The sequence below is a fragment of the Motacilla alba genome, chromosome 3, assembly GCF_015832195.1.
Source record: "Motacilla alba alba isolate MOTALB_02 chromosome 3, Motacilla_alba_V1.0_pri, whole genome shotgun sequence".
Taxonomy (NCBI): domain Eukaryota; kingdom Metazoa; phylum Chordata; class Aves; order Passeriformes; family Motacillidae; genus Motacilla; species Motacilla alba.
Window position 1 is genome coordinate 89,876,612 of NC_052018.1, and position 17,134 is coordinate 89,893,745.

Consider the following 17,134-nt stretch of genomic DNA (forward strand, 5'->3'; position numbering starts at 1 on the left):
ATTGCTACAAAAGGTAGCACCAAGCGGCTGCAGCGCCCTGGCTCCAGGGGCCAGCTCTTCACCGGGAACAGCTGTAAGGGCTTTTTGTGCAGCTCTGAGCTCAAATTCACAGCCCTTGCCAAACTCTGCTTGGCTCCACGGTATTTCACCTCTGGAGCCTCAACAATCTCTTTACACAAGTGCCAGGGAACACAAGATCAGCACTCCCAATTTATGCTCCCAGGATTGGCTCAGGCATAGCAGCCCTTTGGGTGTGCTGGACCTAAGCAGACTCCAAGCAGGTCTTGGCTCTCCGTGGGCTCCCCAGAGGTTTGGGGAAATTATTAACTCGGCCCCAAAGACGCAGAAACACTAAATTTGACTAAAATGTGGTCCCAGTCAGCTGAAGTGACATAAAACACTGCTCAGAAGGAGAGACTACAAGAAAGAAGCCAGGACATGGTGAGGGCACTTCTAAAGGTAGCCTTGAACGCTGTTCAGGCATGTGGCTCTGAAAATTAATGCAAATTAATGTAATGAGCTGGACGAACATCATGGCTTGTCTCAGCTCAGCCTAGTACAGCCTGACAGATACCCAACATGTCCTCCCAGTGCTCTCTCTCTGCTTGCACTAATGTTTTTTACTCTGCAGAGTACTGCAGCACCTGCTTCAGAGAGCAGAGCTTTGGCTGTTACTGAGAGAGACACAAACACACTGCTGATTTCAGAACGGCATCCAAAAACCTCCTCCTACTGGTTGGGAACTTCTCAGCTTCCAGGTGACAATAATACAAGGACAGGTTGTTTTCTTTCTGTGTGTGTGTGACAGCATGGCTGCTCACTTCAGCACAGGTCTGCCCATCTGCTGTCAGAAAGTGAACTGGGTGAGCATGAAAAGAGTAATCCTCCAAGCCTTCATATTCTGAAGAAATAAAAACATCCAGCTATTTAACTCTCTTTTTGTATAATAAGGGTTTAGTCTATCTCCACAGCACAACAACATTTACCCTTCATGGTTATGGGTGCATGCAGTACTGCAGAGGAGAACCTACCAGGGTTTTGATGCATTAACACTTTCCACAAGGCCTCTATCTCCATTAGAATTACTTCTGATACATCCTGGGATTGCATTTGTGCTATCAAAATAAGTGAGTGGTTCAATCTTTATACAATTAAGTGACATGTTATAGCCCTTTTCCCTACCATTTAATTCTGGCAAGCAGTTTAAATCTCAGGTTCCAACTCTATCAGTATGGCCTCCCAGCTTTGTGCCATCAGTGAAATTTCAGTGCTTCTACTTTCCTGTGTTAAGTTCATTAGTGTAAACACTAAGACAAATAGGTCCCAGGAGGCTGGAGGTAGATGTTAGCAACCAAAGTATCTACAGCAAGTTCTTTGGAAGTTTACAGCCTGACACAGAAGAAAGGAATAAATATGTTGGTGAAACAAGGTGCTGCTAGTGAGAGGGAAGCTCCAGAAGCCTGGCTGACCTGCAAGGAAATGACTACATCTTCTCTGACTGTAAGCCAGCATAGATACCTTGCATGCAAGGAACCTCTTGACAAGGCATGGCAATCCAAAACTGACTAAAACTAGGGGCAAATAAAATTTGTAGACAAATAGGAGACTGAGTGAGAGTTTTCTGCAAAGCCTTCTCGTACCAAGAACAGATTCCTGTTAGCATGAATAAGCTTTTAATCAGGTCTTATAAAAAAAGTTGAAGAATTAAGAAAAAGCAGCTCAGTAACATTAAAATTCAACTCCCAACAATTCCTATTAATTCACCTTTGGAAGAAAGTTTAAAACCCACCAAATCAGGGAAAGCAAGCTGGAAGGTAAGGCAAATGAAAAACCCTGCAAGTGATAAGAGAGAGCAAAGATATTGCAATACAAACCATCTGAAAGGCTGAAATTAGTGCTTCCATGAAGCCAGCACAGGAAGACTCATGCAATGGCACTTAAGAAATTTATTACTTTCCCTGAATCATATTCTTAGGGGAATATGAAAGGCTTGCAAAGAAAAATAATAAAAAATAATAGGAAAAGAAGAGGAAAAAAAAAGATCAAAGAACTCTTTGTAGATTAACTCAGAAGTATCTAGGGCGAAAAGCAATTCAGAAGACATGAAAGCTACTATTCAGATACTTCAGAAATTTGAATACAGGGAGACTACAAAATCCTCCCATGTTTTCCAAAAAACATGCCGCAAAAAAATTATCAAGTAGTTTTATAGAGGCATGTGAGAAACCTTCACCCCCAATTAATGATTTCTTCAACAAGACTGGATTAGAGACCATAATTTATATTACTATTCCTCATTAGACAAGACACTGAGGTAGCCCCAGAAGTCTGTGCTGTAATTAACTGCTTTTCAGCTAGCAAGAGTGTAAATAATGGGATGTCTAATGGGCATACAGTAGATTATATACATACACACACAAGTTTAGTTCTAAAGGAATTATTACAGTAATTTTGCAAATCATTACTGACTGTTTTTCAGTAGGTCCCAACCCTTCTAGTTTTAAAGTTCAACATGGGCTGGTGCATTAAAACCCTATTAAAATAGGGTGCTATTTACGTGTAGCAGCACCCTGAAGTGATTTACAGGCAAATGAAAAACCCAAAAAGACTCCAGCTAGCTTGGCCATGCAGAACACTCTAATAATATACAATAAACTACCACATCCAGGGTACATTTGTTAATCTGTCTTCACCTTCTAGTTGCTTGACCAGTGAAGCTATGCTTTTTAAAACTACAAATAGCTTCTTTCCCACAAGCCTTCTGCTTTCAGGCCTGTGTCCAAGAACTCTGCAGGACCACTAACCTGAGGGACAAGAGCTTAGAAGCCTGTTTCTAATTTAAACCAGTGCTAACAGCACTGAGATGAATAACCAAATTCAGCCACCAAGCCCAGACCGTTACATTCAACCTCACAGTGGAATTACCATGTGCCTGCAGGTCTGCCATCTCTCGCCCCAAGCTATTAGGTGCCAATGCCTGCTGAACCTGACAGACAGACATGCACTGTTGATACAGAGCCCTGGTGCAGTGCCAGCCAAAGAGTCAAATACAACAGATGAGACGAGAGACATTGCTGATTTGGAATGTTTTTACAGCTTTGCCTTGAAATTTCTTAACAGATCTCTGGTTATTAATTTTACATAATCTGATAAGTGAACTTTTCATTTATTGGATGACATTATGAATCTAGGTATTAACAACAGTTACCATTAGCACTGAAATAATTGAAGTTGCATATTAAACTCTAGCTTTTTATTTAAAAAAAGAAAAACAAAGACTGAACAAGGAATACTGGAGGAATACAAAGGAATACAAAGACTGAACAAGGAATACAAACAAGCTCAATAAGATTCTATCTAAATGGTTCCTGCTTAAATTATAGAACCCTGACTTCACCAAAAATCTGTGATAAAAACTTCCAAGTACACAATTTGGTTTTGTGACAGTATTGATTTTTCTTAATAATATGCACTGTGTCTGAACAAGAGCAAGAAGCCCCATAACAATAATTGGGGGTCCCCATTTGCTGTCAGGTACAGGAGCACCTTCTGATACAAAACAACCATCTGATACAAAATCACTGTCTGATGAGAAAGCAGTCTGAGGTAGCCACTGAATTTTGCACTCTCTGCAGACAACAGACATTGTCAGCAGGGTACATTTTTTTCATTGTTTGCTCCACACTTGCTCTGTCCGTGAAGCTAAAACTATAACACAGTTAAACTAACAGAAGAAAAAGTACTGGAAACTAAAAAAGCCCAATTAAAAAAAAAAAAAAAAAAGCAACCAAAAAACTTAGGAATGCAGTGCATGTTTTTCATTAATTCTTTCACATATGGTTTTTATTGCCATCCAAAAAGTTTAAGTGTCTCTTATTACTTTATAATAAATGAACAAGTGATTCATATATGGAGCTCCTATCACTGAAAACCAAACTCAAACACAGAATCTCAGGGAAATAAATTACCTTTTATCTCAAAATAAGCCAGGTCTTTAACTTCTGGGTATAAAAATATGAATACCTTATGATTAATACTTTAAAAAATGTTTCTGCTGAAGTGAGAAGCAAGATGGCTTTAATAGGGAATTATAAACACCAGCTGGTAAAGAATTTAAAACAGTGACTTTAGTTAGGGTCTTTTTAAGGCTGTAGTAAGCACCTGTTCATTTCACCCACAGCATTATTGGATTTTCACAGAATTTTAGTACTGGATTTTACTGTAAAAAGGCTGGTGGCTTACAAGGAAAAACAACCAAACTGACCCTATAACCTTTGCTGCAGCACAAAACCAGAAACATAAAGCTGAGGACTAACCTTACTGGAAGTATATGCAATTCAACCCAAGTGGGAGAGATAAAGGCACCGAGGGAACAAAACTGGGTACTGAGAAGGTACGAAATGACATGGCAACACTTGTGGCTTTGGCATGGAGATAAACAGAAAAAAAACAAGTGGCTGCCCACAAGGCAGCTGCAGGCTGTGGCTCCCCATGCTGCTGCTGCTCCTGGCAGGAGAAAAGAATTGCCTAGGTCCTGCTGACATTTACATGCAGCACTCTCTGGGAGACTCCACACCAAACCAAAGCCAATTCTGACACCACAGCTAATGCCTTTCACTGCTGAAGTTCAGCCACGACTCTCACTTGCTCCCCAAGTCTATCACTTTAATAGCTATTACCAACACCATCTGAAACCACAATGAATCTACAGAGTATCGGAAGACAGATATAACTGCAGTATCTTCTGCTGCTAGAAAAATTACATTCCGAGAGCTAAGCATGCAAAAATGTGTTCAGCTGTATTTTGTGGTACTATACCATACCAACATTTTCAAAGCTGTTTTTTTATTAGCTGAATCAAAAAAAGAGGAAACAAAGTGATTCCAGAATGTTCAAAGCAATATAAAATTGTCATCTTCCATCCCATTATCCTATGCAAACACCTTCTGCTACGAAAATCTGCAATTTCACAGTGATTCCAAACTTATTTTCTGTGTGTATAAAGACACTGATGTATTTTTACTGTAGATTTGCTTTGAAGCTTGACAGTTTGCACACCAGCAGTCTTCCCAAGGGCCTCCTTCACAGAATTTCTAGGTCTAGGAAGCACATGAACGCAATCCTTATGGGAGATGACTGCTGGGAGCATACACAGTGTTTTACACTCAGCTGAGTGAAATGAGCAGCTCAGGGGAGCTGCTGTAACTTAATTAACAACGTGTTAGAGACTGCTCACCCCTAGAGGCAAAGGCTGGCAAGCCACAAAAGAGCATTAAAGCAGCCGTAAATTTTTGTGTCCTTGCCTTCCAGAACAGGAAGTTTTTGAACAAACACCATGAGCAAGGGCAACTCTTCATCCCACCCCATCCAAGACAACACAGTCCAAGTCCACATGATTTACTTCAGAAACACAATGCTAACTGTCTGTGCAACTCTTCAGTTTCCTGACCAGTTAGATCCAGGTGCCAACTGGTCATTGTTTTACTTATGTGGCAACTGTCAACTACAAAACAGGCTAAAGTCATCTGCCCTGATGGAGAAGTGACCAAGTACTGCTAAGCTTATACTGGGAAGGTAAACCTGCTGCAACAGCAACCTAGACAGGCTTTTTTCTGGGGCAGCAAACACGACATAAAAGCTAACAGTCCCCCACACACACAGACACACTCTGAAACTTGTCAAAAATACATTGAATTGTCCATATTAAAAAAAAGAAAACAAAAAAAATACAAAACAACTTTTGAATTCTCTAAATGCATCTGCATCCATGTTAGAGACAGCCCTACGTTTTGCCACTCCATGTATTTAAAATGAAGCAAATGCATTTTCTGTGACAGGACTTTCTCTTCACCTCCCATATATGTGGAGCCCTGTCATCTGTATCATGTTTCTCTTTGATTCCAGTTAGGCTCAGGACAGACTATGGCATGACACACTTGGAAGAGGCCCATGCATCACATCCTCTGCACAGTAACACAGAAGATAGGGAACACATTGAGGCCACTGAAGTTACAGCTACTAGAATGAGAGAACTTCAGGATGGTCCATTTTTGGCAGAACAAGCAGAGCTGTAGAAGCACATTGTAAGAAATGATTTAGTACTGAAGGTATTTTAGCTATACATAACTTGGTTTTGTGAAAAGCTGTTTTCTACTAGGAAAGGCATTTTTAATGTAATAGTTTTAGCTGGTCTGGCCACTACTGATTAGCTTTCCTTTTACAGTAGCCAGTGCTGCACACATGTACTGTTCCACAGCTGGTATTAAGCGCCATGGCATAATGAAACATTTCTTCTTCTTGATATTTATTCGTTCCCTTTCACACATCCTGTCTCTGAAGATGCTTTTGGTAAGCATCAATTCAGAATACTTTTATACCCCTAATTTCTCTGTGAACTAGAAAAAGTTAAAGCAATTGAATCCAAGTTGCTTTTTGCTGTCATTCCAGCAATTCATATATTAACCTTCAAAAAACTGGAGGCCTTTTTTTTCTTTTTTGAAGACCAAAAGCAATCAAAGTGTGAATAATGTAAACTTGCTAAAAGCACAGAATTTGAAGACTACAGATTTTTTTAATAAGCAGCAAAAAAGCACAAGACAAAACCCCTGTACATAGATCTGTTGTGTACAGCATGCACTTGGGTTACATGCTTTAGTTTTGAAACTGCATGCTTCAGTACAGTTTGCAGGACATTCAAAGCAGAGCAGTTTTGCAACACCAGAAGTGGACTTCTTTGTTGTCACATCCTACGATGTTTAGATAGATGGCCCCTTTTCCTGACTGACCAAGCTAGCAGCAGCAGGTAGCCACAGAATGCAAGATTCATTGGTGCAAAGACATACACTTCAGAAGAGACGCATTTTTCATTTCAGGAGACTATTAAAACCTTCAGTCTCTGTTCTTGTCTAATCAGCTTTTATATGTTGTAATATTGGCAAGACAGAAAGCTGAGATAAAACAAATCTTTTAGTTGGCAGTTCTAAATACTCTGATATCTTAGGCAACAATGCAAGACTTCTATTTGAATACATATTCCTCTCCAATGAAATGATGTGTGCCATAATTTAACTATTCCCAAATAATCCCCATACAGATTGCAATGTGCATATGCATATAAATTTCCATGAGAAGAGAGCTGAAGTATTAAGAGAATGCTTAATAGACTGATGCTCTTTGATGGTGAAAAGCCAAATAAAAGATTTGTGAGAGTGCTAAATTAGAAGAAAGCGACCAAAGGGCATAGCTTAATTCTTACCTTGGCTGTTTTTTTCACGAGTTGACATTTTTGCTAGTTATGGGACAGAAATAAAATATCTTAAAACTATTCCTAAAGTCTCACTCACACCTGCTTGGATGAAGACTGGCATATAGGTCAAAATTTTAGATTTTTATTTTTATAACCTCTCTCTATGCACACATACATAGAGAAAATAATTTTTAGAAAACGGTTTGCTTCACAAAAATAAATGAAATCCTCCCACCACCCACCAAAAACTTCTGTACTTACTAAAGATCCAATCTATTTCTCCATAATTTTAAAGATTCATATACATGTCTGGAGTAACTTTTTGCTACATGAATTCTTGGAGTTGATTAATGCCATTTTACCTCTAAACCCCAGTTTCATACGCGTATGTCACAATGTATTCATTTACAGGAAATACTATTCAGTCCAAAGCAAATATTTTCAGCTTCATCCAGTATTTAAAAATAAATGTTTTTATTTACCTTGGCTGACAATGACATCTTTGTGCCTGTGGAAAAATTCAAAATATTATCATTAATGATATGCAAAATGCTTATCAAGGCAATACCACCAATTTTTACCCATTACTGCATTTGGCAATCTCATCAGATTCTGCATACAGTGTAACTGTAGCATACGATGCACAATAACTAATCTTGGTCACTGTAGTGCATTTTTATTCATACATTATTCTATGCAGCTCACTGCACCTTTCAAGTAAATCTTTGGCCCTATGGGAAGGGCTTCTAAAAATTACCCTGAAAATTACAAAATAAAAAAATATTTTAAAAAATAAATTATAGAGGGCATGTTCCTTTTGCACAGAAAATTCCATTTTGAGAGTGAGAACTTGTAATAACCAAATGTTTTAAGCTACCAAACATCCTCAGGCCTGCATGCAAAGCATTTAACACCTGTCAAAATAAGCTGTCACCACATAACAGCACAATTTTTTTCTAGGAATTAACTCTATTGGACACATGGATTCAATGTAAGCAAGTTGCAGTTTCACTTAAACCAGATCTCTACAGCATTACTGGATGTGCAACATAAAATCTTCAACAGAGCGTAGTTGAGACATCTCTCCTTACCAGAGCCAGAAGTGAGTTACTCATTAAAAAAACTCAGTAATTTTCTTTATTTTGTGCAGAGGGAAGAAATACTCATTTCCAGCATCAGACCTACTTCTTAATAGAATAACACTCCTTGATCGGAGAATGCATTGCATAAAACACCTTCTTGAATTCATTTGAAATTCAGCAGAAAGGTATGAGTGGCATCCAGTATTTTTAGCTGGATGGAGGTCAAATTTTTGTAATAGTGACAAAGGGTCAAGCATATGCACGAGGAAAGTAATCTCTGGCTGTTGGTGGAATCACCCTTTGCCACACTGTCAAATGAAAAATTTAAAGTGGATTGCCAGTCTTGCCTGAAACCAACTGAATGATGGGCTGCCGTGGGAACCCTCTTCCTTCTTACGGCCTTATCACACTGACTTACAGCCCTGTGCTGACTTACAGACCGAGCTGTGTAAACAAAGTTCATATCCTGGGCTGATAGTGCAAAGCATATGTAAAACATTTCTGTCCTGGGGCCCACATAAGGGGCTGAATTCTGTTCCCTTGCACAAGACCTCCGTAGCTTCAAGCAGATGAGGCCAACGTTTCTAATTGAGAACAATAAATTAAATACAACAATACGTCTTTGCACAATACCAACCAGTTCTTATGGAAATGTGGCAGACAATGTGAGTAAGAAATGATTATTAATGTGTGTCCTTGTATGCAAACAGTGCCTCTGTTATGAATCTCAGCTTAAGAACAAGGGACACAACAATACAACACCCACACTTCTAGCAGGTGATGGTCTACGATTCATGTTTGAGGCTTCATTTTTGCCAAATATAGTTAAGATACAACAGCTTCAAGTCATGAACAGACAGCTTTCTCTAACAATAATTATTACTAATCTTTTCTTCTCCATGCTTTTGTTAGATACCTGACTTTTATTCTACATTAGAGCTTGTGGAAGGGCAACATTTGAAATGTCTCAGAAATAAGCAGAATGACAGTAAAATGAAATAAAATACCTCTATTTTGACCATGTCTGAACCAATATATAAAGAATCAATAGAAGTAAAATTTATTTTTTACTTTTAGCAAATTTGAAATATGTATTACATTGTAAAAGATACTTTAGCAGCATAGCAAAAAGCCATGCAAAAAAATCAAGGCAGAGGGTTTTGTCATTCCAAAATATTATCCAGCGGTGCCATGCTATAATCTAAATTGCCAAAGTGCTTTCAAATTCCAGCAGTGAAAACCAATTATCAAAGGAAAGGAAATACTTGCAAAATATGTAACACATAATCCCCTCACACACAGCACTCCACTCTGCAGAACTCTTCAGGCTAAGCATAAAGCTTTTACTAAATGTGCCACTATCCACACCCAAGATTAGTTTGTTTTGTTCTTCCCATTCCCAGGGAAGAAGGAATGCACTTGCACCACTCTTGACTAGGTATTTGACAGTCTTAGATGCGAGCTAAGGAGAGCACTACAGACATAATCATCAAAAAAATGGCAATTACTCTGAAAGGTCGGAAGTGTTTTATTTCAGAATGGGATGGGTTTTCAGGCAGTTCTGCCTTGGACCAATTAAAGGCTATTAGCATGAAGATTATTGAGCAGATCTAGGAATCTGCAGACAGCACCTAGCTGGAAGAATATGCCAGTACACTAGGGGTTATATTGGTAAATAGGAGAAGGACCAGTCAAAAAATCAACACAATTTCAGCAAAATTTCAACTAAGTCAAAAAGAGAAATAAAGTGTGTGAATACAAAGTGGGAAACCCAAATGGCAGAGAGTACTGAGGACAAGAGCGGGTCACAATAGGGGTCAACAGTGTGGGACAGCAAAAAGCAAACTCTTGCCCCTGTGCTATTCACTCTCAGAGGCACTGACTGGAGTCCACAAACCAAGAAAATCTGCTGCTGAGGAAGGGCGTGATAGGAATGGTTGGCACGTCACCTGCTGAAGGTGACAATGAAAAAAGATCCCTGCCTGTCATCTAGAACGCGCAACCAGGAACCTGCTAAGCAATTAAATTGAGAGACCTATTGAAATCATAAAAGCATATTCCTACTATGACAGTCTACTTTGGAAATATATCCTATGTGAAATCCAGAAACTAACTCCAAGGAAATACACTTGTATTTTCAAATCAGCTTTAATTAGCAAAAACCCAAAAAAAAAAAAACTAGCTGGAAGTTTCAAATCACTGGCATTACACCATAAAATGTCATAATTCTGCTAATCTAAATAGGCAATGTTAAAACATATTTACACAAGAATTGCTTTATAATAATCTTAAAATTTCATGGGCACCTGGAGCACCAAACTGGCAGGTTATGTAAGTACTCATAATAGAAACAAAGATGCAAAAGGTCCTAGCATATACACCAGTAAGTTCACTAGAATTGTGTGATTTCATAGTATTTTGACTCTCAAGTTCTCTTGCTTTTATGTACCAAACCAATACATACTTGTCTGCATTCTTTGCCACTTTTGATATTAACTTAGATGTTGATGCTACTCTCATCAGCTTGTTACGACTGTCATCTGAACTCTCCCAAGCACTGTGAGCTTTTTCAACAGTCAAGGATTTCTTTATGCTAGAAGAAACAAACAAAAAAAAGTTTTACAATTACAAGATAATAGTGTAACAATAACTGGAACTTGTATGCAAATTGACAGATCAAGCAGCAGGAGACAAAAGCAGAGCTAGATCTTCCTTCAAGCTGCAGCATGAAACAGGGAAAAAAGATTAGTCAAAAAGTTCTAACTGGATGAATGAACACAATTGAGCAAGACAATTGCCACATGTTTTATCTATTCTTTTCCATTTCCAAATGCTCTTACATAAAGACTTGAACAAAATAACTGTATACTTCATTACTGCATCACTAATAAATTACAGTAGTAGAAAAAATGAGGCTAAGTATATAAGCCTTAAAGAATAAACTATATTTTAAAAAATCAATTAAGTAGATAACAATGTAATTTTTTCTCTGATTAACTGTTCACCAGCTTTAGCACATTGATTTTTGAGGCAGAACAGTTCTATCAGATTAGAGTTTCATGTAGAAGCTTTGCAGTTAGCACATACTGAATCACATTAATGGCTTTAATGTTTTTGAAAGAAATGTCTGCAAACCTCTTGCATGAGTAAGACACGCTATGTTTGGCCTGATACTACAGACAATGAAATGCATGAATTCTGATGTAATTTTTCAGCAATCTTATAGCAGCCAATTTACACTAATGGGAACTTGCAAATTTTGCAGTCACTAGTTCAATAATTTCACATGTGCCTTAATCACAGAATACATGCTCAAAAAGTTACCTAGCCAAAATTATCCTTCGACCAGCTGATTTAGAGTTTGCACATGTCCTGCTAATAGTATCACACTTCATCCTGTCAGAAATGCTTTTTGCAGGAGTTAAGTCCTGAAATGCAACCTTAGAAATGGCAAGCTCCTTCTACAGCACCTCAAGAGGCTCAAAGGTCCTGTGACAAACAAGTTAATCAAATCAAGTTAAACCCTTAGGAGACTGAAAAAGGCATTTATTTTTTCCCCACACTGCAAAAGATTAGTAAGCAAGACTTCAGACATCTTTACAGGGAGATACCAGGCAAGAGAACAACAGGCCGCAAGTTCAGCTTCAGACAACTCACAGGTTTGTGCAAGACATGGAGACAAAGCCTTTATGGAGTGTTATAACATGCACCAGTCAAGTGGAAGTTTAAATATTTATAAGAGCTGTGAATTCAAGCGATGCAAGACAACAATCTTGTGAACCAAACGGTCAATTTCAGAGCAATAAATTTAATTTACATTTTGTTTCAGTCTCTAAGTGCCAGAGAGTAAAAAAAAAAAATTTACACCTTCCAAAACAGTAAGGTGACAATGAATAAAAAAACCAAACCAAAACAAAAAGAAACCATGCCAAGTGATCTGCATAGCTTTGAAATTCAGAAGCTACGATCCCAATCTTAAAAGCCATTTTCTTGACTTCAAAATGCAATCTAGTATCTCTAAAATGTACCTTTTTTTTTCCCCTGTGCCTAATTCCCACAAAAATTAGTGGGAACTTAAGAGGCAATCCTAAATAAATTTTTGCATTTACTCAAGTCAAGTAGCATTATGGTCTGGGTATAAATCCAGAACTTTACTCATGTAAAGAATGAAAGTAAGCCATCCTGCAACTTAGCAGGAGTTTAAAAGGGAAGGGCCATGAATTTTAAAAAATACACCAACAAAAACAGAACTGCAGTCACTTCATAGAATAATTTGAGAGTAAAAATTTCTGAACCAAGGGTTGCAATTATAATAGTATTTAAAAAATACTGATATGAGACATAATAATGGCCATGTGGAAAATACACTCCATAATTCAGCTATGTCAGACAAAATCTATGAAGTGTATTTGAGAAGAATCAAGTCAGAGTGATCATTAAATATTTTACAATCATGGCTGATTAGAGGTAATCTATTGTATTAGGATTTAAATCTGAGAATAAAAAACCTCTGTAATCTTAAAAATAAATTCAAAGAAAAATATGCATTTTTATGTATTTGTTCCGCTGCAATGCATTTTGAATGCATCTCCTCTAGCAGAAAAAGTATCAAACCTTAGCTTGATCATGAGATTAGAACTATTTCACATGACTTGTTGTCAAATATGAACTCAGTATCATTACAGTAATTTCTAGTTCTGTACTGTGGTACTGTGAAAACCTTTTAGCTGGAGCAGAGCTCTTGCTTTCTGGAGTTTGCCTGTGTGTTTGGAGAGTCTGTGAGGAGGGCTGGGGAGAAGGTGATGCTTGAGTTTGTGCACTTTGATCATTAGAATGAGAGTCCTCTTTTTTTTCTTTTTGTCCTGGAGGTTTTTCCTTCTTTTTTTCTGTACCGCTGTAAAAGAAAGCGTAACATAGGGAGGGAAAAAAAGAGAACAAGCAAATAAATTAGCAAGGTGGGAGAAAATGTCCTCTGTGAAAAGATGGGAGAGGCATTTAACAACTCACTATAAACAACCACCAAAAGAACACCTTGATTATTTACTCAATCTCTTCATGTTAGCATTTTGCTGAAATAAGGTTTATCCACTAGTTCCAACAATAAAAAACAGTCAGGAAGACATGGAAGACTATGTACATATTTCACCTGTACTATGTTAACTATGATTTTAAAATTAATACAACTTTGATTTGAGTGTGGCCTTAATTCACAGGCTCTCCTACAGCATTCAAAGCTGACACAAATTGATGCTCCACAAACTTGCTGTCCCTCAGGAAGAAACCATCCTCTGCTTCAGAGCTCACTGACCACCTTGTTGTGCTGCCAGCCAAGGTACAGTGCAAGTCAAGGCAGACTTGTGCTGTCTCTCATTAGTGTAAGCCCACCATGAAACTGTATTTGTGGACATACATGCTACTATCTTTGAGCTGCCACCAAAGCCCTGGAATGCTGGTGCTGGTCCCTGGGCTATCCTTGGCTGCACCACAGTTCAAAGGAAATCATCCCTGAAAACTCATGGCTGTTTTGATCTGTAGTTAGCTAATATCAGATTGTCTTGCCACTTCTTTAATGCCTTCAGCCACAACAGCCAAGAACACTTCTTTATTTACATAGTGCTGTATTTATTAGTTTAATACTTGAAAGAGATTTAAATGCATATCATTACCAACCTTAAATCTATTAAGAACCAAACCAAAGGTTTGCTGGGTAAACAGAAAGATTAATTAAAAGGTTCTTCTAGGAAGTCACATACTTTGTAATATACTGAATCACACAAACAATACCAGGACCTGGAAGAGAAGAGTACTCTCAAGTGCATGGCCTATTTATTTTTTAAGGTAAAAAAATTAAATCTTACAAGATAGATTTCTCAGTGAATAAATAAAGCAAGACACAAACAACAGCTAAGAATGTAATGATTTTTCTCTTAGGGTCAAAGTAACCTGCAAAGTAAAAAAGAAAGAGTATCTTTCTGAACATGAGAATCCAAATTTTTTTCCCTCACAACAGTTTCCCCCCCCACCTTGAATTCTTGCATTACCATAATTATTTGTATTTCCATTTACCTTTTCCCAAAATACAAAGAAAACAGTAAAGCAATATTCAAAATAAATTTATAAAAAATGGGCACCCAATTTTAACATACCATTCTTAAGAACTTTTTGGTTTTTTGCTTCTTTTGTTATTTCAGTTAAATTGTATCATCTACCACTGAGACAAAGCCCCCAAGGCTTACAGGAATTCAATTTTTCCAACCGCTTTCAGAGAAGAGAAGCTTGAAAAACAGGTCAAAACACGAATATGAAACCCAGACAAATCTGTAAGGATCACTCAGGATTTCTACTGTAAAACATACTATCTAGTTTAAAATGTCAATATAATCCATCAGAGTGACACTTTCTTTTCAAAGAAAACCAGATGAAAACAAAACAAAGAGCTTTCACATTCCTTGAGGGCATATATGTGATCACAGAGAACAAAGCTTGGAGAACTGTAGGGTTTTGATTATTAATTTATAATTAATGTTATAATATTCTTATTCCAAAAATCCTTAATTAACTGGTAGCATAGAAATTTTTTGTTATTTTTCAATCAGAATACTTAGCTTGTATTGCTGGATGCAAAGCACACTACACTTAATCCTTCTGCATTCTGTTGCAAAAAATGCAGTATAGTGAAATAAATTCTTGGAATCTCTTTTCACTGAAGAAAACAGAAGTCCTCTCTATTCCTACTATGACAGGTACATACCACTTTTTGTAATGTCCTATTGAACAGTGACACATCAGCAATTCTGCAATTCACCTCGGCACTCCCCCAGCAGGCTCAGGTGAATGCCACCTGCTGAGAGCAGCATATCATCTAATTTATCAGTTCAGTCTCATATTTTCTGTGCTCCTACCCAAACTCTGCCTCCTAGAAACCACAGATTTGGCACGGGAATGTCTTTACTGAGCTTGTCACTGTGCATTTTCCATTTCACTTCTTTGCCATGAGGTTCACTCCTTAACTTTTTTGTGGGGCCTTGAGAATCACTGGACCACTCTGGTCTCACTCTGGATTGTAGCATAAGGTACACTTGGTTTCCAACAATGTGCTTTTATCTACCACCAGGTTGCAAGAAGGCTTCTTTTTTGACTGGCATTTTAATTTGGAAGGAAAGAATGTAGAAATGTGGCAAGTTCTGAGTACTGAGTATCTTTGCTCAGAATTTATTTGGTTTGCTCACTTCTGCTAAAATCTTCAGCTTAATTGTATTATGACTGGCTAGTACAGAGTGGCTCTCCCACTAATACCTCTTCTAGTAGGTCTTTTGTAACTGCTGAAATCAAATCAAAACCCGCATCTTTTCCTGTGGGTTTCTAAAGACTAGTTGTTCTGGGAAGCAGTCATTTAATGCATCCAAAAATTCTTTCCAAAACCCAATCTGATGAGGCATTTCTTCAGTCTACAAGTGAGTAGTTGAGAGCTATTACTATCTGTCCTGATTTTTCAGCTTCTCTAATTTCACTTAGTACAGTGTTTCATTCTTTGAACCACAACACACTGGCATCTGCCATGGATGGTGGTCACTCTGAAACATCAAGACTACTGTTATCAGATGCTGTTTTCAGAAGCATATTTAGTCTTAAGGAAAGTGATCAAACAGGTCTCTGACAGTCATTGCTTAGTTGGTTTTTGTTTGTACAAAGTATAAACCTGTTCTCAGTCCAAACTACAAGGTTGAAATTTTCTCAACACATCCATGACTTCATCTCTGTTAATGGGACATCATCTACCTGCTGTTCAGGGAACATTCCTGGGCTCTGATTTTAGTGATTGCAGGTATTTTAACATGCCGTTGCTGAAATGAGACATCCTGCTGCAATGGAGCTACTGAGACAGGTGATTATATCCATGGTCTCGATATTCTGGTTCATAAACAAGATTAAACAGTCGAGGAAATGAAACTGCTCATTCATAGAAGAAATTCACACACTAAACTTCAACACCAGTTACAGTTTGGACACAAGTAGGCCGTCTGATATTTTGGCTAGATGTATGGCTGCATACACTTAGAACATGAAAAGTCCTAGGCAGGCTATGGGGTCTGTATAGCAGCTAAAGGTTAATTCTCTATCAACAGATGACCTTGTCCACCTGCTGCACCAGTTCAAGCTTCAGCCTGAAGAAAGGCCTGGATAAGATGGGGTGAAACATTCCAGTCTCCTTTGGCCTCCCTTCTTTTCAACACAAATGTTAGAAATAAACATGGTTACTCTGCCTTTGTAAGCAGACAGGACTACTATTGACATTTACTTGCTTTTCTTTTCCCCTTTCTTGAGCTGGTAATTTTACGAAAGGGTAAATTTGTTTCTTCCAAATACCAAACAAATTTAGGTAATAAAGACATGACAATGAAAGGAACTCCTGGAAACAGAACCTTCCTAAGCCTTTCTAAAACATGTCTTGATGAAGAGAGTCGTGTGTCTTCAGCCGCACTGGAACCACCAACACCTCCCCTGGACAGCTATTCAGGGGCCCAGGGAGAGCTGTCCTCTGCAAATGAAGGTTTTCTCTTTTGGCCTGTCCAGGTCTCCTTTTAAAGACCTTAACTCAGATGAAAGGGATGCCAGCCACTCCACTCCGCTCTTCTTATGCAGTGAAGTGTTGAGCAGCCAATGAATCAAGCAGGTGATTCAGCACAAACGCAAGCTGAACACCACGGGAACCGGACTGGCTCTCATCAAAGTGCCAAGAGCCACAGGGGCCAAGATTAATGGAAAAGTGCTAACTAAGAAATACCTTCCTGCAGGAATGTCTTTT

General features: G+C 38.2%; 1 protein-coding gene across 6 annotated transcripts in view; it reads right to left on the bottom strand.

Annotated features, from left to right (window-relative positions):
• The window catches only part of EML4 (EMAP like 4), a 146,475-nt gene that overhangs the window by 39,622 nt on the left and 89,719 nt on the right, over nucleotides 1-17,134 (bottom strand). For 3 of the 6 annotated variants that reach the window (XM_038133903.1, XM_038133904.1, XM_038133901.1), the window contains exons 4-7: nucleotides 13,049-13,222; nucleotides 10,793-10,921; nucleotides 7,729-7,754; nucleotides 7,256-7,288 (exon numbers count right to left, since the gene is read on the bottom strand). In XM_038133903.1, coding sequence (XP_037989831.1) covers nucleotides 7,256-7,288; nucleotides 7,729-7,754; nucleotides 10,793-10,921; nucleotides 13,049-13,222 — 362 coding nt within the window. The remainder of the gene's footprint in view (nucleotides 1-7,255; nucleotides 7,289-7,728; nucleotides 7,755-10,792; nucleotides 10,922-13,048; nucleotides 13,223-17,134) is intronic. The other 3 variants (XM_038133905.1, XM_038133902.1, XM_038133906.1) reach the window with 3 other exon arrangements.